Source organism: Mastigoproctus giganteus, chromosome 4, assembly GCF_048544385.1.
Source record: "Mastigoproctus giganteus isolate SK-2022 chromosome 4, ASM4854438v1, whole genome shotgun sequence".
Taxonomy (NCBI): Eukaryota; Metazoa; Arthropoda; class Arachnida; order Uropygi; family Thelyphonidae; genus Mastigoproctus; species Mastigoproctus giganteus.
In genome coordinates this window covers 39,092,712-39,119,341 of record NC_143578.1, presented here as the reverse complement: position 1 = coordinate 39,119,341, position 26,630 = coordinate 39,092,712, and the positions used below count along the sequence as shown (strand labels likewise).

Here is a 26,630-nt window from a genome sequence, read left to right as displayed (position 1 = left end):
CCTGCCATGGAATATTGTTCCCACATCTGGGGCAGTGCCCACACAACCTCTCTCAGGCTTCTTGATTCCATTCAGAAGAGGGTAGTTAGGTTAATTAATGATTCATCTCTAACAGAGTCTCAGCACTCGCTGTCTCATAGACGTATTGTTTCTGCTGCATGCCTCTTCTACAGATATTTCCATGGGCACTGTTCTTCTGAATTGGCTTCTATAATTCGGCCCTGGAAAGATTGTGCAAGCCTCAAGGGGTAGAATTTTTTTCAGCCTGGACTGTACTTGTTAACAGGAGAGATTGCTTCTACAGGGATGGGATATACTTAAATAGAAAGGGTGCAAGAATATTTGCTGATGCTATCGAGGCAGTGTTAGGTGGGTCGGAAAACTGCTAGCTTGGGGGGAGACAAAGACCAATAGATTGACAGTAGCCACTGGCAGAGGTGAAAGAGATTCTTGCACTGCTTCTATTAGAATGAGCAGAAGCCTGAAAAACAAGATGCATGATATTTCAGAGACTGCTGGGAGCCATTGCGGTACAAGTAAACACATGGGTTGTGTTAGGGTAGCTAAGAATAGAAACAGGTGCAGGTATACTTGCGTGTACACCAATGCTAGGAGTTTAGTAAATAAATTTGATGAATTTGAGGTATTGCTTAAAACATCAAAGGCAGATATTGTTGGGATATCAGAGACGTGGTGTCACACAGATATAAAGGATGCAGAACTGGAATTTGGGGAGTACAACGTCTACAGAAAGGATAGACAGGATAGGAAGGGGGGAGGGGTTATGCTATTAGTTAAGAAACACAAAATGCAAGGAAGTGAAGCCAGTCGACATCGCTGGACAGTGCAGTGTTGAGTCGGTTTGGTGTGACATAAGCATTGGGAGATCAAAATTGAGAGTAGGAGTGTGCTATAGGCCTAATGACTCTGATGAGTATAATAAGAAACTGTACAGGGAAATAGAGTGGGCCAGTAAATCAGAGAGTCTTATAATGGGAGATTTTAATTTCCCAGATATTGACTGGAATTTGGGGTCTGGTCACTCACACACTAGCAGGGCTTTTGTGGATTTATTGGATGATTGTTTTCTACATCAGCATGTTCGGGAGGCAACTAGACGGAGTAATACTCTTGATTTGATTATCAGCAGTGATTCTTCATGCATTAAGAATCTGCAGATAAATGAACCACTAGGTGGCAGTGATCACAGTGTACTGAAGTGGGATTTACTCAAAGAGGTAACTACCATTAGGGGTAAAGGGAAGGGTTATTGCTTTCGTAAAGGCAACTACGATGGACTGAGACAGTATTTAAATTCTATACAGTGAGACCAACTGATGATGTTACCAACAGCAAATTCAAAATGGGAAGCATTCAAAGAACTTATCTTGGAAGCTACTAGGCTTTACATACCAACTAAGAAATATTGTTCAAGGTTTAGGCCAAAATGGATGTCAGATGAACTAATGAGGCATATGGCAGAGAAGAAAAATGCATGGGATACTTACAAATTAACACATGACACAGAAGCCTATGATAGATACAAGTTGATATGCAACCAAGTAACAAAGGAGGTTAGGCAGGCGAAGGCAGACCACAAGAAATCCTTGGCAAGGGATGCAAAGAAAAACAGCAAAGAGTTCTTTACTTATGCAAACTCTAGAAGGAAGGGGATGAATCAGATTGGTCCACTTGATATTGATGGGTCAACTGTTGATGATCCTGCTCAGGTAGCTAACAAACTAAATGAATATTTTGCATCGACATTCACACATGAGGAGTTATTCAGCGAGGAGAATGCCAGAGGTGTATTCAACTCTAGCAGTAAGCTACAGAATCTTGGAATAACTGGGAGTAAAGTGGAAGAGAAATTGTTGAAGATAAACGCAAGAAAGGCACCTGGGGTGGATGGGATCTATCCAGTTATATTAAAGGAGGCAGCAAAGGAAGTAAGCAAACCCTTAGCCATAATTATGAGAGCTTCCTTGGACTCAGGGGAGGTACCCATAGACTGGAAATGTGCAAATGTGACCCCAAATCACAAAGGAGGATCAAAGGCTGACACAAGTAATTATAGACCTGTGAGCTTAACTTCTGTTCCAGGAAAATTAATGGAGGCACTGGTTAAAGAAGCACTGCAAGATCATTTAGACAAGACTTCAGTTATAGCTCAAACACAGCATGGTTTTGTTAAGGGGAAGTCTTGCCTGACCAATTTGATTGGATACTATGATGAAGTCACAAAAGAACTGGATGCAGGGAATAGCTTTGATATTATATACTTGGATCTTAGAAAGGCTTTTGATACTGTTGCACATGGAAGGCTGCTACACAAATTGGAGCAGTGTGACATTGGAGGCAAATTGCTGCTATGGATAAAGGGGTGGTTGAGGGGGAGAAGACAGAGAGTGGTAATCAATGGACACTGCTCATCGTGGAGTAATGTTATTAGTGGAGTCCCTCAGGGCTGAGTGTTGGGTCCATTATTGTTTTCTGTATTTAGAAATGATATTGATGATGGTATATTAAGCTTAATGTCCAAGTTTGCAGACGATACAAAGGTTGGCAGGGTTGTCAAGGACACTACTGACACTATGCTGCTGCAACAGGATCTCGAAAGGTTGAGCAGATGGGCTGAGAGGTGGCAAATGAAGTTTAACATTGACAAATGTAAAGTACTACACATGGGAAACAGTAACCCCAGAGCAACGTATCAACTCTGAGGTACTACACTGACAGTGGTAGAGAATGAAAGGGACTTGGGGGTGGTTGTGCAGGCAGATATGATGTTCGCTGAGCAGTGCAGACGGGCTGCAAGAGTAGCTCATGGAGTATTGTCAATGATATACAGGAATTTTTCCAGCAGGGATAAGGAGGTGATTATTCCCTTGTATAAGGCAATGGTCAGGCCACACCTAGAGTACTGTATACAGGTCTGGAGGCCTCATTTCAAGAAGGATGTAGAGCTGCTGGAACGAGTACAGAGAAGGGCAACAAGATTAGTGAATGGAACAAAGGGGTGCTCTTACGAAGAAAGGCTTAAGTTTTGCAAATTACAGTGTCTGGAGACTAGGCACCAGCGAGGTGATCTGATAGAGGTGTATAAAGCCTTGAATGGTTTGAGCATGCTCAATGCTGATGGGATTCTTCCTCTAGCTCAGAATAATCACCTGAGAGGGCATAAATTCAAATTGAAGAAAGACAGATGTAGGATAGATGTGCGGAAATTTGCCTTTAGCCAGTGGGTGGTTGGTTGGTGGAACAGACTTCCATCCCTTGTAGTGGAGGTTGATAGCCTAAATAAGTTTAAGGCTCAGCTGGACAGGTATTTTGAACGAACAGAGAGGTGAAGTGGAAGTGGGTTTTTTTTTTTTTTTGGCTGATGCTGCATAAGCTTGCTTTCTTGCATCAAATGCCTCTGCTGATGCTAATGCTAATTCCCGCTCTCTCTTTCAAAACAGTCTGAACACATGCAGCCACCAGCCAACATCCATTTACTGTCCAACTCCAAACTCACAGAACCAACTTTTCATCTTCCTTGTTTATTCATTCAACTGCCGTTTTCTGGAACAACCTTCCTTCATACGTATTTCCTGAAAATTACAGTCTACAGAAGTTTAAATCCAATGTCAACAAATATCTTCTTTCGTCTTCTCAACCTCCAACCCAAGCACGGTACTAAGTACTATAGGTTCTAATACCTCTCGTGTTTGGAGTTTACATAAAAAAAAAAACCTTTTGGACATGGATCCGCTTCACACCTTAGAATGTAACTCTCACCCATCTAGCCAATGGCTGTCCCAGGGGTGTCTCTTCAACAGAGAAATAAATTGATAATAATAATAATAATTAACAAATAATTTTTTTTAATTATAAAGTAATATAAATAAGATAGTTAATGTACATGGCGTATTACATTTCAAGCACATTAGCAAATAGTTATAATTCAGCATTTACTATAAGGGAAAAAAAAAAAAAAAAAAAAGGAATACCTTTTAGTACCAACCAAAAACACACTGTTTCTGCACATCTGCCATACTGCCAATTTATTCCTCTAATCAGTGCATAACAACAAACATAACATTCAGTGCTTAGCTACAATTTATGGTATAGTAGCCTCTGTGATATATATGAAAAAAATAAAATAAATGATTGCCAGATTTCTATTGGTCCATTTTAATGAAATTTTGGATGGCTTGACAAATCTTTCTAACAGTCAAATATAAAGAAAATCTATCCACTAGGAACTGAGTTATCACTAGTGGCTGGACAGACTGACATGAAGATAACAGATGCTTTATGTATATATACTAATGCATCTAAAAATTGGTAATTTCACAGGTAACATATTCAGGATTGCCCTAATTGACCATCCCATGATGCCTTAGTCACTTTTATGAAAAGTAAACATTTTTTTATCACATGGCCCTCTGCCATTATGAATTTGTGTCCCAGAAAAAAGCTGCCAGCTTGCTCCTGCATTTAGCTTAAGTGGAAAAATTCTTTTAGAAACTGACCAAACACAGAAATAATTGGAAAAGCCAGTCAAGACAGCATTGTCTCTATCACCCACCTCAGAATAACAGCAGTGCTAGAAAAATTTAAGAAAATATAAATTAACCATCTAGTTAACACAATGGTGAATACGATATACCACAAGAGTAAAGCTTATAAACTTAAACATATATGCATGTACACCAATTCTAGGAGTTTGGTAAACAAATTTCATGTATTCTAGGTATTGCTCAAAACATCCAAGGCAGATATTGTTGGGATATCAGAGATGTGGTGTCACATAGATATAAGGAATGCATAACTCGAATTTGGGGAGTACAAAATGTACAAAAGTTGTGAAAGAAAGGCAGGATAGGAAAGTAGGAGGGGTTATGCTATTAGTTAAGAAACACAAAATGCAAGGAAGTGAAGCCAGTTAACATCGCTGGACAGTGCAGTGCAGTGTAGTGTCGAGTCACTTTGGTGTGACATAAGCATTGGGAGATCAAAATTGAGAGTAGGAGTGTGTTATAGGCCTAATGACTCTGATGAGTATAATAAGAAACTGTACAGGGAAATAGGGTGGGCCAGTAAATCATGGAGTCTCTTATAATAGGGGATTTTAATTTCCCAGATACTGACTGGAATTTGTGGGTTGGTCACTCACACACTAGCAAGACTTTTGTGGATTTATTGGATGATTGTTTTCTACATCAGCATGTTCTAGAGGCAACTAGAGGGAGTAATACTCTTGATCTGATTATCAGTAGTGATTCTTCATGCATTAAGAATCTGCAGATAAAGGAACCACTAGGTGGCAGTGATCACAGCGTGCTGAAGTGGGATTAACTCAAAGAGGGAGAAGACAGAGAGAGAGAGAGAGGAAAGGGAAGGGTTTTTGCTTTCGTAAAGGTGACTACGGTGGTCTGAGACAGTATTTAAATTCTATACAGTGGGACCAACTGATGATGTTACCAACAGCAAATTCAAAATGGGAACCATTCAAAGAATTTATCTTAAAAGCTACTGTGCTTTACATACCAACTAAGAAATATTGTTCAAGGTTTAGGCCTAAATGGATGTCAGATGAACTAATGAGAGAAGAAAAATGTCAGAGAAGAAAAATGCATGGGATACATATAAATTAATTGGTGACATGGAAGCCTATGATAGATATAAGCTGGTCTGTAACCAAGTCACAAAGGAGATTACGCAAGCAAAGGCAGATTATGAGAAATCTTTGGAAAAGGATGCAAAGAAAAACAACAAACAGTTCTTTACCTACGTAAACTAGAAGGAAAGGGATGGATTAGATTGGTCCACTTGATATCGATGGTTCAACTGTTGATGATCCTACTCAGGTAGCTAACAAACTAAATGAATATTTTGCATCGACATTCACACATGAGGAGTTATTCAGCGAGGGGAATGCCAGAGGTGTATTCAACTCTGGCAGTAAGCTAGATAATCTTGTAATAAGTGAGAGTAAAGTGGAGGAGAAATTGTTGAAGATAAACACAAGAAAGGCACCTGAGGTGGTTGGGATCTAACCAGTTATATTAAAGGAGGCAGCAAAGGAAGTAAGCAAACCCTTAGCAATAATTATGAGAGCTTCCTTGGACTCAGGGGAGGTACCCATAGACTGGAGATGTGCAAATGTGACCCCAATTCAGAAAGGAGGATCAAAGGCTGACACAAGGATGTCAAGGATGCGTAATTATAGACCTATCAGTTTAACTTCTGTTCCAGGAAAATTAATGGAGGCACTGGTTAAAGAAGCACTGCAGGATCATCTAGACAAGACTTCAGTTATAGCTCGGACACAGCATGGTTTTGTTAAGGGAAAGTCTTGCCTCACCAATTTGATCGGATACTATGATGCAGTCACAAAAGAACTCGATGCAGGGAATAACTTTGATATTATATATTTGGATCTTAGAAGGCTTTTGATACTGTTGCACATGGAAGACTGCTGCACAAATTGGGGCAGTGTGGCATTGGAGGCAAATTGCTGCTATGAATAAAGGGATGGTTGAGGGGGAGAAGATAGAGAGTGGTAATCAATGGACACTGTTCATCGTAGACTAATGTTATTAGTGGAGTTCCTCAGGGTTCAGGTGTTGGGTCCATTATTGTTTTCTTTATTTATAAATGATATTGATGATGGTATATCAAGCTTAATATCCAAGTTTGCAGACGATACAAAGGTTGGCAGGGTTGTTAAGGACACTACTGGTGCTATACTGCTGCAACAGGATTTGTTAAGGTTGAGCAGATAGGCTGAGAGGTGGCTTTTTTCTTTTTTTTTCTTTTTTTTTGGTAGTTGTTGGTGCATCGGCTTCTGTGGCCATAATGCACCTCCCAAGGTTTTTGCAGTACTCTGATCCAAGCCCAAGGCGGGATTCGAACACGTGACCTTTGGGTTGCCAGGCAGGCACTTTACCCACCGGGCTAGCCCGGTCGTCAGGCTGAGAGGTGGCAAATGAAGTTTAACATTGACAAATGTAAAATGCTACATATGGGAACAGCAACCCCAGAGCAACGTATCAACTCTGTGGTACTACACAGAGTTGATACGTTGACAGTGTTAGAGAATGAAAAGGACCTGGTGGTAATTGTGCGGGCAGATATGAAGTTCTCTGAGCAGTGCAGACGGGCTGCAAGAGTAGCTCATGGTGTCTTGTCAGTGATATACAGGAATTTTTCTAGCAGGGATAAGGAGGTGATTATTCCCTTGTATAAGGCAATAGTCAGGCCACACCTTGAGTACTGTATACGTCTGGAGGCCTCGCTCATTTCAAGAAGGATGTAAAGCTGCTGGAACGAGTACAGAGAAGGGCAACAAGATTAGTGAATGGAACAAAGGGTTGCTCTTACAAAGAAAGGCTTTAGTTTTGCAAATTACAGTGTCTGGAGACTAGGCACCGGCGAGTGATCTGATAGAGGTGTATAAAGCCTTAAATGGTTTGAGCATGCTCAATGCCGATGGGATTCTTCCTCTTGATCAGAATAATCACCTGAGAGGGCATAAATTCACATTGAGGAATGACAGATGTAGGAAAAATGTGCGGAAATTTGCCTTTAGCCAGCGAGTAGTTTTGGTTGGTGGAACAGACTTCCCTCCCTTGTGGAAGTTGATAGCCTAAATAAATATAAGGCTCAGCTGGACAGGTATTTCGAACGAACGGAGTGGTGAAATGGAAGTGGTTTTTTTTTTTTTTTTTGGGCTGATGCTGCTAAGCTTGCTTTCTTGCATCATATGCCTCTACTAATGCTAAGGGCAGCAAAGTTGTACGATCTGCTCCCCAAGACTGGGCAGATAAAGCTCTTAGCATGTTCTGCTTTTTCAGACAAGTAGTGCGTATTAATTTAATGTGCTCAAAGAATTTTAACTTGCTGTCAAGGATGCATCAGATATTATCGGCAATCGGAATAGTGCTGTTGTTGTTTGTTATTTGTTTTTAGGAGCATTAGCAACTAAGGCCATATTGCTCCGGGATATGCGGTGGTCATTCCCTGACCTTTCCACATCCTCCATATTTTGTGGTGACGGGCTTGAACCCCGGTCTATTCAAGAAGCGTGTGCTACACACTGCTGCTCCTTCCCACCTGGCTACGGAGGCGCCTTGGAATGGTGCAATTTAATATCCGAAGTTTAGAGTCTATATGCAATTTGCGTTGATTGCAGAAGTGGATCGCAACAGTTTTCTGATGGGAAAGACGATATCCATGAGCTCAGCCCACTTTTGCACTTTATTGAGGGTAATCTGTAGTTGCCGTTCGATAGATCTCATGTTCGAAGAACGGCAGGAAATAGAGAGATTGTCAGTATAAAGATATGCCTCCACAGTATTTTGGAGTTCTTTTGTAATGGAATCAATTCTAAGGGCAAACAGGGTTGCACTCAGTACTGACCCTTGTGGTACTCCTTCCTACGAGAAGATAGTAGAAAGGGAGTTTTGATATTGAACCTGTAAAGTGCGGCTTTGGAGGAAGTTCTTAATGAATATGGGCAGGTTGCCACGTAGACTAAGAGTATGAAGGTCACAGAGAATGCCATACAGCCAGGTGGTATCAAATGCCCTCTCTATATCTATGGAGACCATAATAAGGTGTTTGTTTTTTACAAAGGCATTGCGAATTTCAGATTCTGCCTTGATCATCAGATCTAAGGATGACTTGTTTTGGCAAAAGCCATGTTGACAATTACTCAGTACATGTTGAGCTTCAATGATCCAAATGAATTGACTGTGGATCATTTTTTCGAGAATTTTACCAAGGCAACTTGACAAAGAAATTGGCCTGTAACTATAAGGAGTGAAGGGATCTTTTCCAGCCTTCAAAAAGGCTAAAACTGTAGCATGGTACCAGGAAGTTGGAAAAAAACTTTCCAGGAAGATCCAGTTAAAAAAGACTAGCAGCAGTTGTAAGTTTTTTTCATTGAGATGCTGCAACATGACATAATATATGCCATCTGGCCCAACGGCACTGTTTAGTGTTGTTTTAATGGCCGGTAAAAGTTCACAATATTGAAGGGGCTGATTATATGGAAGTGATTGTGAGGTTCGAAAGTTGATGGATCTCTGTTCAGTGGTGGTTTTAATTTTCTGGAATTCCGGAGTGTAGTTTGAAGCAGCTGAGACTTGGGCAAAGGTTTTGGCCAAGGAATTTGCAATATCTAGAGGAGAAGAGAATTCTTGCCCATTGCAAGAAAGAACTGGGGAAGGGATGGTTGGAAACTTCCCAGAAAGCTGCCTAATTTTCTTCTATATTAATCAGAAATTGGTGTTTCTATTGATAGTAGATATGAACCGAGTCCATGAATTTTTCTTGGCTTTCCTTTGAGTGAAATGTGCTTTCGCCCTTAGCTTCTTGTAGTTAATTAGATTAGGTGTAGTTGGAGATCGACAGAATAAATTAAATTCTTTGTTTTTTTCCTTCTTCGCTTTTGTGCACTCTTCATTCCACCAGTAGTTGAAGTGCCGTCTGGTCGGGGGATTTGATAATGGAATTGAGTATTTAGCTACAACTAAAAGACAGGATGTGATATAATCAGTGACTTTATCTATGGGCTGTAGTTGAATAGCAGTGCCGACCAGGCTAGCCAGGTGGGTAAAGTGCCTGCCTGGCAACCCAAAGGTCGCGTGTTTGAATCCCGCCTCGGGCTTGGATCACAGTATAATGCAAAAACTTTGGGAGGTGCATTATGGCCACAGAAGCCGATGCACCAACAACTAAAAACAACAACCTCTACAACAACCAGTTGAATAGTTTTTTTGTCCAGAGTGATTACTGACTGAAATTTGGCCCAATTGGGTTTAGAGAATTTCCAGTTCCTGCAGGGTTGGTCTAATGGTGGTTGTGTAGTGAGCAGGTTACAAACAATTGGGAAGTGGTATGATTACCTTTTTATTGCTCAATTCTTTAACTAATTCTTCTTCAGACATTGTAATTAGGTCCCATTCTGTGATGACACCTTTGAACGAATTTAACGTATTGTGAGGGGTGACAGATACCGGCAGCCCATCAAAAGTTTTTCTTTCGAGCAGCCACTCAGAATGTTTGGAGGATGCTGTTTCTATCAGGAGGTCTCCAGATTGTAGACGTTTAACCATTTTTGGTGTTCCAGCAATGGAGTCCAAATACCTCTGGATAACAAATGGTGATAACTTGCCTACAGGCTGGTTGGACAGAGAGTGTATCACCAGAAAGTTTGGTATCTCGTTGCACTGCGCTTCTCTTCAAATTCTTTTCGGTTGATTAATGTCATTGACATCAGACATTTCTGATCTTGAGCTTGAAGGCTCTAATGGCGGAAAATTATTCAAATCCATGCTTGCCCCTTTTAGCCCAGGGAGAGGGTGATTCTTCTCCCAGATTGCTGACCCCTGCAACATGGAGACAGGAGCAGTGCCAACCAGTGACCAAGTGATCAGAATAGGAGAGCAGTACGATGCTAGCAATAGCGGTAATGATGAAAGTGGTGACGCAGTGACATTTCTCGGTGAGGGAAGCAGTTGTTGTTAATTGGCTTTTAGGAGCATTAGCAACTAAGGCCATATTGCTCTGGAATATGCGGTGGTCATTCCCTGACCTTTCCGCACCCTCCGTATTTGGTGGTGACGGGCTCGAACCCCGGTCTAATCAAGAAGCGTGTGCTACGCACTACTGCTCCTTCCCACCTGGCTAAGGAGGCGGGTGAGGGAAGCAGTAACGATATGAGCAGTAACACTGTGAGCAGTGGAGGGTTTAAGAAAGCACTAGTACTTGCCCTAGGAAAAATGATAGATAATCACCTAGAAAGATCGCTTGACATTCGGGGGCCAATCTCTCTGCCGCTGACTTTAAGCAGTCTTAAAATGGGTCCCCCATTTTAATTCCTTTGAGGGCATCAATCATGAATAAATAAACCCAGAAAACATTTGTCAATAACCAAACCATGGCAAAAAATGTAAGGTGGCAGAACAAGATGCTTGATGTAAGTTAAACTAACAGGTCTATAATTATTTGTGTCACCCTTTGAACCTCTTTGTGAATTGGAGATATATTTGCACATCTCCAGTCCATGGGGACCTCCCCTGAATCTAAGGATGCTCTCATAATTATGGCTAAGGGTTTGCTAACTTCCCTCACTGCTTCCTTCAATATAACTGGATAAATTCCATCCACCTCAAGTGCCTTTTTTATGTTTAACTTCAACAATTTCTCCTCCACTTTGCTCTCCGTTATTACAAAATCATTTAGCTCCCTGCTAGAGTTTAGTAAACTTCAGTCCTCCTCTCCCTTACAGAATTCCTTGTGTGAATGTAGATGCAAAATACTCAGTTTGTCAGCTATCTGAGCAGGATCATCAACAGTCAAACCACCAACATCAAGGGGATCAATCTGATTCATCCCCTTCCTTATAGAGTTTACATAAGTAAAGAAGTCTTTATTGTTTTTCTTTGCATCCCTTGCCAAGGATTTCTCATAATCAGCCTTCGCTTGCCTAATCTCCTTTGTGACTTGATTACAGACTAGCTTATATCTGCCATAGGCTTCTGTGTCACCTGATAATTTATATGTATTCCACACATTTTTCTTCTCTGCCACGAGCCTTATTAGTTCATCTGACATCCATTTAGGTCTTGAACAGTATTTCTTAGTTGGTATGAAAAGCATAGTAACTTCCACGATTAATTCCTTGAAGGCTTCCCATTTAGAATTTGGAGCTTCCCATAAACATCATCAGTTGATCCCACTGTATAGAATTTAAAAACTGTCTGAGACCACTGTAGTCACCTTTAAGAAAATAAAAATCCTTCCCTTTACCCTTGATAGTAGTTACATGTTTAAGTAAATCCCACATCAGTACACTGTGATCACTGTCACCTAGTGGTTCAACTTGTCAAGATATTAGAGAAAAGTGCATCTGGATGTCCACCAATGAAACAACACATGCTTGTAACCATTATATTGCACAGTTGGTTTGTAGAAAATTAGACAGAGAATCTTCTCTTCTGCAAATGATTGTTTGCAAAGTTCTCCTGAAATTGTATGAGTCATTCCACAATTGCAAAATTTGTGAACGATTCTTTTCAGTTTTTATGGCCAGAGTGTGAATCAACCCATGGGGGAAAAAAAGGCTGCATTTTTGTTAGCGATGCTAGTCCATATATGATAAAAGCAACTTATGCATTCCAGATGTTATATCAAAACCTAATCCACATTACTTCCTTAAGACATGGTTTATATAAGCTTGCAGAAATAATTTGGGACATTTTTGCCAAAGTTAATAAAGTTATTTCTTATGTAAAAAAAAGATCTTTGTAAAAGCTCCTACATGCATAGTTATTTGTAAAGATGTGCAATGTGGCCTCCCTTCCACCACAGCCTATTCTGGTGCCTCCATAGCCAGGTGGGCAGGAGCAGCAGTGCGTAGCACACGCTTCTTGATTAGATCGGGGTTCGAGCCTGTGACCACCAAATAAGGAGGAAGTGGAAAGGTCAGGGAATGACCACCACATATCCCCGGAGCAATATGGCCTTAGTTGCTAATGCTCCTAAAAAACAAATAACAACAACAGATTATTCTGACAGGGTGAGGTGATTATGTGCAACATTGTTTTATGCTAAAAATTTTCAATCTAAAAAAAAAAAAAAATTGTGAATGTTTTAGAATTCTCTGGTTAGAAACATCTGTTGTTCATCGAAATTTATTTTCTTTGGTTAGCTAATTCTATAAATGAACTTGAAACATGGGAGACTTGCTTTGACCAGTGCAACTGAAGATGAAGGGAAAATTCAGTTAGAAATTTCAACCATTCCTAGATATATCTCGACATCTCGGTGCTGGGCCCATTGTTGTTTTATGTATTTATCAATGATATGATGAAGGTATATCAGGTTTAATGTCCAAGTTTGCAGATGATACAAAGGTTGGCAGGATTGTTAACGACACTAAAGACAGTATGCTACTGCAACAGGAACTAGAAAAGTTAGGCAGATGGGCTGAGAAGTGGCCACTGAAGTTTAACATTGACAAATGCAAAGTACTGCATAAGGGTAGCAGTAACCCAAGAGAAACATACCAACTCTGTGGTACTACGCTCAGGGAGGTGGAGAATGAAAAAGACCTGGGGGAAATTGTGCAGTCAGATATGAAGTTCTCTGAGCAGTGCAGACAGGCAGCCAGAGCAGATCATGGAGTTTTGTCAATAATAAATAGGAATTTTGCTAGCAGAGACAAGGAAGTGATTATCCCTTTGTATAAGGCAAATGGTCAGGGCACACCTTGAGTACTGTATACAGATCTGGATGCCTAATTTTGGGAGGATGTACAGTTGCTAGAACGAGTAGAGAAGGGCAACAAGATTGGTGAGAGGAACAAAGGGGTGCACTTATGAAGAAAGGCTTAAGTTCTGCAATTTGCAGCATCTGGAGACTAGGCACCTGCGAGGTGATCTGATTGAGGTGTATAAGGCCTTGAATGGTTTGAGCAGGCTCGATGCTGATGGGATACTTCCGTGTGCTCAGACTAAGAACCTGATTGGGCATAGATTCAAATTGAGGAGAGACAGTTGTAGAATAGAAGTGCGGAAGTTTGCCTTTAGTTGATTGCTGGAACAGACTTCCATTTGTTGTTGTGGAAGTTGATAGCTTAAATAAATTTAAGACTGAACTAGCCAAACATTTGGAGTAACCAGGATGGGTGAAATGGGAAGGTGTTTTTTTAGCTGATGCTGCATAAGCTTGCTTTCTTGCATCATATGCATCAACTAATGCTAATATAAAATAAAAAATAAATTAAAAAGTGTTTTAAAAGAGAATTTCATATTTTAAGGAAAAAGTTGCCTTTACGAAAGAAAAAACCCTTCCCTTTACCCCTGATGGTAGTTACCTCTTTAAGTAAATCCCACTTCAGCACACTGTGATCACTGCCACCTAGTGGTTCATTTATCTGCAGATTCTTAATGCATGAAGAATCACTACTGATAATCAGATCAAGAGTATTATTCCCTCTAGTTGCCTCCCGAACATGCTGATGTAGAAAACAATCATCGAATAAATCCACAAAAGCCTTGCCAATGTGTGAGTGACCAACCCACAAATTCCAGTCAATATCTGGGAAATTAAAATCCAACATTATAAGACTCTCTGATTTACTGGCCCACTCTATTTCCCTGTACAGTTTCTTATTATACTCATCAGAGTCATTAGGCCTATAGCACACTCCTACTCTCAATTTTGATCTCCCAATGCTTATGTCACACCAAACTGACTCAACACTGCACTGTTCAGCCATGTCAATTGGATGCACTTCCTTAGATTTTGTGTTTCTTAACTAACAGCATAACCCCTCCTCCCTTCCTATCATGTCTATCCTTTCTGTGCACATTATACTCCCCAAATTCCAATTCTGCACTGCTTATATCCGTGTGGCACCACATCTCTGATATCCCAACAATATCTGCCTTTGATGTTTTGAGCAATACCTCAAATTCATCAAATTTATTTACCAAACTCCTAGCATTGGTGTACACGCAAGTATACATACACCTGTTCCTATTCTTAGCTACCCTAACACAACCCATGTGTTTACTTGTACCACAATGACTCCCAGCAGTCCCTGAAATACTCTGCATCTTGTTTTCCTGGCTCCTGCTCATTCCAATAGAAGCAGTGCAAGAATCACTTTCACCTCTGCCAATGGCTACTGTTAATCTATTAGTCCTTGTATCCCCCCCCCCAAGCTAGCAGGTTTCTGACCCATCTAATACTGCCTCGATAGCATCAGCAAATATTCTTGCACCCTTTCTATTTAAGTGTATCCCATCCCTGTAGAAGCAGTCTCTCCTGTTAACAAGCACAGACCAGGCTGAGAAAAATTCTATCCCATGAGCCTTGCACAATCTCTCCAGTGCTGAATTGATTGAGAAGGCTCTCATCACATACTCCCTCCTATCGTGTCTGGGCAGAACTGCAGACACTTTCAAATTCAACCCTAATTCACGGCTTTTTTTCAACAGTGACCTGTACTTGTTAAGTAATTCCACCGGTCTCCTACCATGGAATGCCTAGTTGTCACAACACTACTCTAGCAGTAGTGGATGAATATGCATTTCATGTTTGGTAGCAGTAACCGAAGCAAAAGTAATTTTATCAGCAATGGCTGTTGCAGTTGGGTGGCATCCTCTTCTAGGAGTTACAACCAAAGAACCTTTCTTCAAATTTCTTTTAATTTTGTGCATAAGGAAAATTGGCCCTCTGAAGTTTTTTAAGTGCCAGTTCTCCCAAAACACAGCCACAGTACAAGTCCTGTTTTGGTAATAGAGCATAATCAACCATGTTGACCTCTGCTTGCTACTGTGGTCATATCTGCTTTTATCACAGCCAAGAAGTGTGGTTCCCTAATCATATCATGCGATTTACTTTGCATGCTGATTGCATCATATGCAAAGTAAATCACTTTTTTTGGAACTTTAGGGGGAGGCTTTCATATCTTCAGGTCTAGAACTGTCTTTTCCAGAATGTGCCTCTGAGTAATTTATAGCATGCCATCCACAGGCATTCAAGACTTAATTATAAAAATTTTTGTATATGCAATTATATATTATGCCCAAATAACAGTGTTAAACTGTCTTTTTGTTTGAAATGCTAAAGATTGCTAAGGAGATGCCTCCAGGATACCAGTTATTAACTTGCTACCCATTTGGGAAAAGATCAAGTTTGAATTTTGCTACTGACAGGACGAATTATTTTTTTTTTATGAAGTCTTTTCAAGATAGACTCAACAAATCTCAGATGTAATTTGCAGGGCAAGCTGACTTGAAAATGTAAGATTGTATAAACTGTAATATTACATAAAAACAATGAAATGCTTAAATATAAAAGGTTGTGGGGTGAACACTATTTTCATATGAAAAAATTTTAGTTAATTTTTGGACAGTCGTCAAGCATGCACCTGTTTCTGTCTTGATGGTGATGATTGTACTGGTGCATGAATTGTAACTGAATGAAACCCTATTTCTGCCTGATGATAAGATGCAGCTGATACAGAAACACTGCCCAAAACAATTACTTTAGCAAGCTATATCACACTGGATGTACCGTAATGCAATGCTTGACAAATTTATAAACATAAACTAAACATTTTTTTTCAAATGAAAACTGTGTTCCCCACTCCATTTTTATTCAATAAAATTTTATTTTATTTTTATTTTATTTCATTTCAAAAAAGTATACACAGCAGGAAATTCATTTCCTGTATATAATGAAGAAAATAAACATTCAGTTAAATAGTAATGCAACAATAAAAAATATTGAAAATTGTAGTTGAAAGGAATGATTTAAGCAGGACAATTATAACATCTATGAGAAAATATTTACAGTATATACAAGTAAGTATATAAGCCACTTACAATGTGTGTATATATAAAGCACATATGCAATGTTGGTGTTGTTGTTAATTTGGTTTTTAGGAGCATTAGCAACTAAGGCCATATTGCTCCGGGGATATGCAGTGGTCATTCTCTAACCTTTCCGCATCCTCCGTATTTGGTGGTCATGGGCTCGAACCCCAGTCTAATCAAGAAGCGTGTGCTACACACTGCTGCTCCTGCCACCTGGCTACAGAGGTGCCTCACATATGCAATATATACGATAAATACATAATGACTTTTGCCCAACACATATTAGTTATGTATTAATTATTACTGTTCTGAAAGGTAAAGTGAAATGCTGTATGGGACATCATTGTCATTGTCACATGGTTGTCTTACATTAGAAAAAAAAGCTTTGAGCATCATGATCATATTAATGATAAAATTAATTGAAACAACTGACTGTACTTTATTAAAATAAATATACAAATATAAATTAAAAATAACTCACAATATACTAAAAAAAAAAAAAAAATGTGCCCTGGTTTAGCATCTATCAGATTCAACTTTCAATTTATGTTGTATTGTGCCATCCACTAGTTAGTTTGTAAACAGGCAAATAGCCTTGGTAGCTTCTCACTTATGTTCTGTAATTTTAGCTTATTTTATCCTCGCTTATGTTCTCTGATTTTAACTTCCTTTACTCTGTGTATTTTTATCTTTATATTTTTACTGCTTTTAGATCACTGTTTGTCATTCTTCCCCTATTTTTAATTATTTTTGTATATTTATTTTAATAAAGTTCAGTAATTTGTTTCAAGTAATTTTATTATCAATTGGTTGCCTTAGAATATCATAAATAAAAAAAACTAAAATGACAAAATATTGCAAATATATTTTTTCCAAATTTATTAATATACTATATAATTATGTATTTAAAAAATGAAACTAATGTTTCATTTTTTAACAAATATATGATAACACTTTTTAAATTTTTAACTTCAAAATTTCAAAGCTACTGTGCCTTAATTCCATTATTAAATTCAAAGAATGATGAAAAGCTTTACCTCATATGGTTTGGAATATCCAGAACAACTCCTTGTATGGCCAGCTAAATAGCCACGGGCACCTCGTAATCCTGCTGCTCCTCTTCCGCGACCTCGGATGAGAATACGAGAAACCAAAGCCCCTCGCCTGGTGGTAAAAAACATGTAATATGATGCCCACATATCAGCAATCAACATTATGACATATCTGTCTAAACAGATATATATGTCACACATTGTCAGTGCTCGTCAATTTAACATTTGTCATTCATTTCCATACATATCACTTTATTGAATTTACTATTATTTAATAAAAGAACTGTGAAGTTCAATATACCTTAACTTAGTTTCATTAATATTAGAATGAAGTAAATTCCAAATAGCAAATGCTTAATGTACGGTACTCACCTTATACAATCTGCAATGGTTTAGGGTTGTTTGTTTGTTATTTGGTTTTTTAGGAGCATTAGCAACTAAGGCCATATTGCTCCGCAAATATGCGGTGGTCATTCCCTGACCTTTCCGCATCCTCCATATTTGGTGGTGACGATCTTGAACCCCGATCTAATCAAGAAGCGTGTACTACGCACTGCTGCTGCTCCTTCCCACCTGGCTACGGAGGCGCCCAGTTTAGGGTGAAATAATGGCTAAATGGCAGATTGTATAAGGTGAGTACTGTACATTAAGCATTTGCTATTTGGAATTTAGTATAACAATCATGGTATTTTAAGAATGCTATAATTTCCCATATTATTAGAATGAACTTATCTCCAACCCCCCCCCCCCAAAATACCAGATGTTTTAGTGCTCAAATAAATGAACTACATTACATGTCCTCTACTTAACTAATGAACAGGAATCCAAATGCCACAAATTTTAGAAATTTGAAATGTACAACAGATATAATGTGAAATGCTAAAAGAAAAGTCATATATAAAAATTTTAAATCACTAAGCCTAAAGCTAGACAATGACTTTTTGACCACAGTGCTGTTTTCACATCATTTTAGAAGTGTTTCGTGAAGCACTGGGATTCTGCAAATATTCTGTTAATTTTTTATCAATGATTTTTTATTTAATTTGTAAGCATGTATTACTGTTTTGAAAAATATTAGGATTCTGCAGATTTTGATTTGCAAAAAGATTCAGCAGAACACCTAAACCTACAAAAGTTCTCCAGCCAGAATAGTTTGAAAACCCTGTACTAGCTCACAGGAATATACTGTACATGGTTTTGCCTCGTACAGTGTATCCTCATAAATTCAAAGTTAAAGGGATCAAAATATGTTCATGTAAATTCAAATGGGTTTGAAGTATTTGAACAAGATTGGTACATGCCAGTAATAATCAACTGAAAACAAACTTTTGCAATTCTTTCTTTAAAATGTCAAGAATCTTTTAGTTTCACTGTGGCAAACATTTGTGAATCTAAATTAACACAATCAATTAATGCATTAATTTAGTCACTATGAGAAAGATAACAACTGTACTGTGGAAAAATTTCAATTTAGCATTAGTAGAGGCATATGATGCAAGAAAGCAAGCTTATGCAGCATCAGCCAAAAAAAAAAACCACTCCCATTTCACCCCTCCATTCATTCAAAATACCTGTCCAGCTGAGCCTTAAATTTAATTAGACTATCAACTTCCACAACAAAGGATGGAAGTCTGTTCCACCAACCAACTACCCGCTGGCTAAAGGCAAATTTCCGCACATCTAATTTAATCAATCTCATACTCTCTGTTAGAGAGAAATATTTTGAAACACCATTAAGATCTCGTAAAGGCCTTTCTGATAACAAAATTGAAAAACTGTTAGACCTTTCTGATGAAGAAACTGAGAAAAACAAAAGAAAACTCTTTCAAATAAGTAGTTTCTGACTGTTTCATATGGTGCGACTGGGTTTCAGTTTCACTAAACAAACTAAAGGTAGTTTTTAGTATTATATCAACACGGGATTAATGAAAAACTGATATAAAGGAATACTGGGCTGATGAATGGATAACAGAATTCCATATTTCATGAATGATTTAGCAGAAAGAGATTTCTGCAGTTGTTTGCAGGATCTTGCATTTCTCAACAACAAAAGCACAAACAAAAGGAATTCAAAGTAGGAACTCTAAAAAACACTCAATTATTTCACCATGAATTTTCATGAATATTTTGTTCTAGCATGAGGAATGCAAAATTGGAATTTGGGGAATACAATGTGTACACAGAGAATAAACAGGAGGGGAAGGGAGGAATGGTTATGCTGTTAGTTAATAAACAAATTAAAATCTAAGGCAGTGCATCCAGTTGACTTTGGTGGACAGTGCAATGTTCAGTCAGTTTGGTGTGAAATAAGCACTGGAAAAGCAAAAAGGAGGGTAGGGGTGTGTTATACGACAACTGACTCTGATGATTACAATTAACAACTATACACAAAAATAGTGGGCACCAGTAAATCAGAATGTCTTATAATGGGGGAGTTTAACTTAGCAAATATTGACTGGAACTTGTGGGTTAGTCACACGCACACTAGCAAGGCTTTTGTGGATTTACTGAATGATTCTTTCCAACAGCAGCATGTTCGAGAGGCAACCAGAGAGAGTAATACTCTTGATCTGATTATCAGCAGTGATTATTCATACATTAAGAATTTACAGATAAAGGATAAAGGCCTCATTTAACAGGTGGCTTATGCAAATCCCATATCAGTACACTGTGATCACAGAGTACTGATATGGGATTTGCATAAAGATTTAACTACCATCAGGAGTAAAGGAAAGGGTTTTGCTTTCGTAAAGGTGACTACAGTAGCCTCAGAGATTTTTTAAATTCTACACAGTGGGACCAACTGATGATGTTACCAACAGCAAATTCTAAATGGGAAGTATTCGAGGAATTAATCTTGAAAGCTACTAGGCTTTTCACACCAACTAAGAAATACTATTCAAGGTTTAGGTTCAAATGATGTCATAGGAACTAATGGCACTCGTCACAGAGAACAAAAATGCACGAGATACATATAAATCATTAGGCAACACAGAAGCCTATGGTATATATATAAGCTAGTCTGTAATCAAGTCAGAAAGGAGGTTAGTTAAGCGAAGGCAGATTACGAGAAATCTTTGGCAAAGGTTGCAAAGAAAAACAGCAAACACTTCTTTACTTATATAAACTCTAGAAAGAAGGGGAATAATCAGTTTGACCCACTTGATATCGATGGTTCGACTGTTGATGATCCTGCTTAGGTAGCTGACAGACTGAATTAGCATTTTGCATCTACATTCACACATGAAGAATGTCAGTAGGGTGAGTGGAGGCCAGAAACTTATCAAACTCTGCAGGGAGATAAATGATTTTGTAATAACTGAGAGCAAAGTGGAAGAGAAATTGTTGTGAAGTTAAATATAAGAAAGGCACCTGGAGTGAATGGGATCTATCCAGTTATATTAAATGAGGTTCCAAAGGAAGTAACTAAGCAAACCCTTAGCCATAATTATGAGAGCATCCTTGGACTCAGGGAATGTCCCCAAGAACTGGAGATGTGCAAATGTATCTCCTATTCATAAAGAAGGATCAAAGGGTGACACGGGTAATTACAGACCAGTTAGTTTAACTTCTGTTCCGGGGGGAAAATAATGGAGTCACTGGTTAAAAAAGCATTGCAGGATAAGATAATAACTTGATTGGATACTATGATGTGGTCACAAAGGAACTGGATGTAAAATATTATTTTGATATCATATACTTGGATTTCAGGAAAGCTTTTTATATGGTTGCACAGGAAGGCTACTGTACAAATTGGAGCAGTGTAGCATTAAGGGCAAGTTGCTACAATGAATAAAAGGATGGTTGAGTTGGAGAAGACAGAGAGTGGTAATCAATGGACACTATTCTTCATGGACCAATGTTATTAATAGAGTTCCCAGGGTTCGGTGTTGGGCCCATTGTTGTTTTGTACATTTATCAATGATATTGATGAAGGTATATTAGGTTTAATGTCAAAGTTTTCAGATGATACAAAGGTTGGCAGGGTTGTTAATGACAGTATGCTATTGCAACAGGATCTAGAAAGTTGAGCAGATGGGCTGAGAAGTGGCAACTGAAGTTTACCATTGACAAGTGCAAAGTGCTGCATACAGATAGCAGTAACCCCAGAGAAATGTGCCAACTATGCAGTATTACATTCAGGGGTGTAGAATGAAAAAGACCTAGGGTAATTGTGCAGTCAGATATGAAGTTTTCTGAACACAGCCTGCCAGAGCAGTTCAAGGTCTTGTCGACGATATACAGGAAGTTTGCTAGCAGGGATAAGGAGGTGATTAATCACATCATTATCCCTGGTGCCTTTTATGGAGGTGATTATTCCCTTATAGGGAATAATTACCTCCATATAAGGCAATGGTCAGGCCACACCTTGGGTACTGTACACAGATACAGAGGCCTCATTTTAGAAAGGATGTAGAGTTGATAGACGAGTATAGAGAAGGGCAACAAAACTGGTGTGGCGAACAAAGGGGTGCTCTTACAAAGAAAGGCTTAAGTTCTGCAAATTGCAGCATCTGGAGACTAGGCACCTGTGAGGTAATCTGATTGAGGTGTATGTGTCCTTGAATGGTTTGAGCATGCTGAATTTTGATGGGACTCTTCAATTTGTTCAGATTCTGCACTGGAGGGGGCACAAACTCAAATCGAGGAAAGACAGTTATTGAATAGATGTGCAAAAATTTGCCTTTAGCCAGCAGGTAGTTAATTGCTGGAACAAACTTCGATCTCTTATTGTGGAAGTTGATAGCTTAAATAAATTCAAGGAAGAAGTGGACAAATGTTCGGAGCGAATAGATAGGTGAAATGGGAAGACTTTTTTTTTTTTTTTTTTTTGGCTAATGCTGTATAAGCTTGCTTTCTTGCATCATATGCCTCTGCTAATGCTCATGTAAACTCATGTAGAAATGTGATGAGACATTGAAAACTGCGATAGCATTTGTGTATAAAAAGTTCAAATGTGATGTTGAAAAATAAATAATTTTTGAACATCACATTTGAACTAGTCATTGTTATTATTATTTATTTAATTTACTTTTTTTTTCTTCTTTTTTTTTTTTGTTATTGTTTGAGCTAGATTACATGGCAGAGACAACAGTGATAATGGTGAATTGAAAAGAGTTAAACAAAACAACCATACAGCACATAATTTAAAAAGGCAAAAGTAACAAATATGTTGTTTAAACACCTGTGAAAAGTTCGCCATGATTGTTCAGTGTTTTTTTTTATTATTATTTTTTTTTTTTTTTAAATTTCATTTCTAGTACAATGAAAATGACATGGCCCAAGGATCATATCCTTCCTCAATAACAAAGATTTGTATTTTCAGAGAAAATAAATACACATGATGCCAATTTGTCTAAACCTCTGTGTCCAACTAAGAGTTTTTGCATTCACAATAGAGTCAGAAGTCAGAAATAAAAGCCATCCTCATCCTCCCCTGTCAATCACAATTATTAGAGACCAATGAAAAACAAGAACAAAGCCATTTCATGAATGTTACACAGATTGGTGAATAGCAAAGCAAACTGATCATGCAACCCAATATTCAAAGCAACCTTTAGCTAGTAGGTACAGTAATATTCATATTCAATTTCTCAAAAAAAACCAACTTAATATGAACTACTGCCATCATAAACCCATTAATTACAGACCACTTTTGAATTACTATAACTCTACACCTGAACCTGAAATGTTTGGGCTTTGTTGATAGCCATACAAAAGCATGGCTATCAACAAAGCCCAAAAATTTCAGGTTCTTGCAAAAGTTGGAAACCTGCCTCTTTAATAAAATGTTTGCAACTATTATGAAACTCAATATACAGGGAGAAGTGGGAATTTAAAATCAAGCTAATTCTGATATACTTTACCCTTATTGTAAAGAGCATTGGCTGTGCTGGATAACCAAAGTTAGGATAAAGAACAAAAGTTGAAACATTAATGAAGAATAAAAATTTTTATTCCTAGAGGAATAAAACATGCATCCAACCAAGAGTCAAAAAAGGAATAAAACTAGATAGATGTTATATTTAGCATTATTATATTGATGAATGATGCAAGGCTGAGAATAATTACAAAAAAAGGATTACTAGTGTAAAAGGATTAAGGATGTTAGCTGTCCCCTCACACACCTAGTGCAGTGGTTCCCAAGTGTGGCCACAGGAGCACTTAAATGTTACCACTAACACAACCATATTTTCAACAGCAAATATGAAATTAATACTCTGATATGTTAAAGTATTAATGATGAATCCCCAACAAAATATGTTAGAGATTCATCTCTTTTATTTTTCATATTCATTATTTTGAAACTATCAAAGCATTTAACAGCATCTCAAGTAGGTTAAACCTAAACTGACTTGATATTATAAATTTTAGCAAAATTAAAAATAAAAAAATCCATGAATCACATCAAAATTTTTTTTTTCTCCTCAAAACCATTTAACACAGGCTTATTTATAGTTATATAACTAACGACACTGCAAGTTTAAACAAAATCTAATGCACGACTACCAAATCTCTGTTGCACTGACATGGGATGATCCTATATAAGTACAGCCACTCCCCGATTAATGTAAGAGTTGCATTCGGCAGAACGCTACGTAAATTTCCCTAAATAAGCATTTAGGGAAATTCCGCACTCGCAACTATACACACTGAATTTGATAGAAGCAAAAAAGAAATGTTCAAAAAACATAAATAGAATTATTTATTAAATTTGTTTTATTTCATGCGCAGGAAAAAGTACAAAAGTATACAAAATTACAAACATTTCAAAATTATAAAATTCAAAAAGAGAGAAGAGACATGCATAACATCAGCAAGTTTTACCTTTTGGGTATCGTTGCCAGAATTAACTCTCCAGCTGATAAGCATGTCGCTGAAGAAGTTGATTGTTTGTTTCTTTGTTATTTGGGAGCATTATCAACTAAGGCCATATTGCTCCGGGGATATATGTGGTGGTCATTCCCTGACCTTTCCGCATCCTCCGTATTTGGTGGTGACGGGCTTGAACCCCGGTCTAATCAAGAAGCATGTGCTATGCACTGACTGCAGAAGTTGAGGGCTGTGCAGATTTAGAAGGGGTTTTTTCCAACACATCACAAAATTTTTGTGCAGCTGCAGAATTGGCACTGGCAGCTTCACCGCATATTTTAATGTTTTGGAAACCAGCGTGATACTTTAACCTAATAAACCACCCGTTATTTGCCACGAACTTGGCTTGGGGTTTGCTGCACTTATTGTTATCTTCATAAATACTTCTTGCCTGAATAGCTATTAGATTCAGGGGCACTTGCTTCTGAATCTGATTTTCCATCCATATTATTAATAGCTTTTCCATCTTCGATATAGCACCTAAATGCTATTTTGTGATCACTGTGGGGCGGACTGGCCCCGGTGTGAAATACGTTGATCCTTTAACATGTTCTTTTATACGCACACTGTCCCTTAAAATGGTATTCACTGTTGAAGCAGCGAGACCTAATGCCACATGCAATAGATGACAAACTTTGTCCTGCTTCGTACTTCTTAATTAATCATCTTCATTTCTAAATCAATTGTGTTTCGTTTCCTAGCACTGCCAGCACTTGTACTTTCCATTGGTCACTTTCCCTTCATCACTGCAATAAGTAAATAGGAATGAAGAGAAGAAAATTTATTTATGTCTGAAAATTTATTTATTTTTTTATATGATTGAAGATTTCAGTGAAGGGGGAACCATTTCACCATAATAACCCACACAATTCCAGTTATCAGGATTATTGCAAATGCAATAAGATCTAGTTTACTACCAGTTTATAATTAGATGCACTAAGAGAAAAGCCCAATAAACCGAAAAGTGCAAATTGTTTTTATTGTATTATGGTAATGACCTCCAGAAATGTGTTTTAGAAAAATACCACAAAGGCGTTCAAAACTGATTCTTATAAAGGAACATATGATAATGATGAAAGTGTAGCACAATTTCCATTATAAAAATGACCTTTTAGAGAGAGATAAATAGATTAGTTATATAGTGAAAATTTCACCTTCCGAGGAGGTCTTGGAACGAATTATCAAAAAAAAAAAAAAAAAAAAAAGTGTTATTGGGTTCACATTACGATAATTTCATGATACCTCCTATTTATTCCTACAGGATGCAAAATACATTTCCAAGATTTTTTTAAAGTTTGCACCAGCCAGCAAAAACTTGCATAAAGTCGAATTTCCGTAAGTCAAGTATTATGTAAGTCGGGGAGTGGCTGTATTAGTTTTCTACACTATAAAATCATTTTTGATCACTAGTATGTTTTTACAAGGTACATTTTAAATTATCATTATTTACGTAAATTTTATTTGACTAATTTTACATTTTATCTTTTGGTTCTACTTCATCATAAATTATTCGTTTACAGCCAAAGTATATTCTCATTTAAATTTCAGTCGTAAAAGTGTGTACTTTATAATTTCAAAAGATATTAAAATAATTAGTACAATAAATATTTAGATGATTTTTTTAAACTTCACCTACAGCTACAATGGATATAAGAAAATTTTTAATCAAATATAATATGAGAAATTGAAATGAACCAGACGCCAGCACAAGCAAAAATGACTTAGATTCACTGAAGCATCTGCAGAAACAGCCTTGCCAAAACTTCAATGGATAAAAAAGGGTGTTTAATATTGAGTGGAAAAATATTTAATGGTCAAGAAAAATTTTTAATAGTCAAACAATAAAATTCTTTGGGCATTATTGGTATTTGTGTAATTTGTAGAGCTGTAATTAACAAAATAAAATCTTATGTTATGAAATGCTATTATAAAATGCATAGAGGTATAGTACGAAATATGTATGGTAATCCAATTCTTCACAATAAACTCCTAAACAAGTTTAAGATTGAGTTGTTTTTGCAACATATGATGACAGGGACCTTTATTTAGAAGTCAGAAGAATTGCGTTTGGTAACTCTAAAGGTATGTTATGTACTGGACAGAATCGAAAACCATTTCCAGGTGGAGAATTTAAGCCATTGGTGCTTGCTGTCAAACTGGAAAATAAACTTTTTTGAGACTGTACAATATAGAATACATGAACTAGGAAAATTTATAGGCATGGAAGTGGCTGAATGTGTCAATAAAATTCCTTTCTTTAACTTATGACAAGATGAAAGCAAGGATTTAAACAAACCGGCCAAATGCTAAATTATCCAAC

The 26,630-nt window shown here is 37.8% G+C and overlaps 1 protein-coding gene across 1 annotated transcript in view; it reads right to left on the bottom strand.

Moving 5' to 3' along the window:
- Positions 1-26,630, bottom strand: part of LOC150086637 (APOBEC1 complementation factor-like) — a 268,827-nt gene that overhangs the window by 157,246 nt on the left and 84,951 nt on the right. Inside the window, exon 4 of the mRNA XM_090372213.1 lies at positions 17,423-17,549. Coding sequence (XP_090228339.1) covers positions 17,423-17,549 — 127 coding nt within the window. The remainder of the gene's footprint in view (positions 1-17,422; positions 17,550-26,630) is intronic.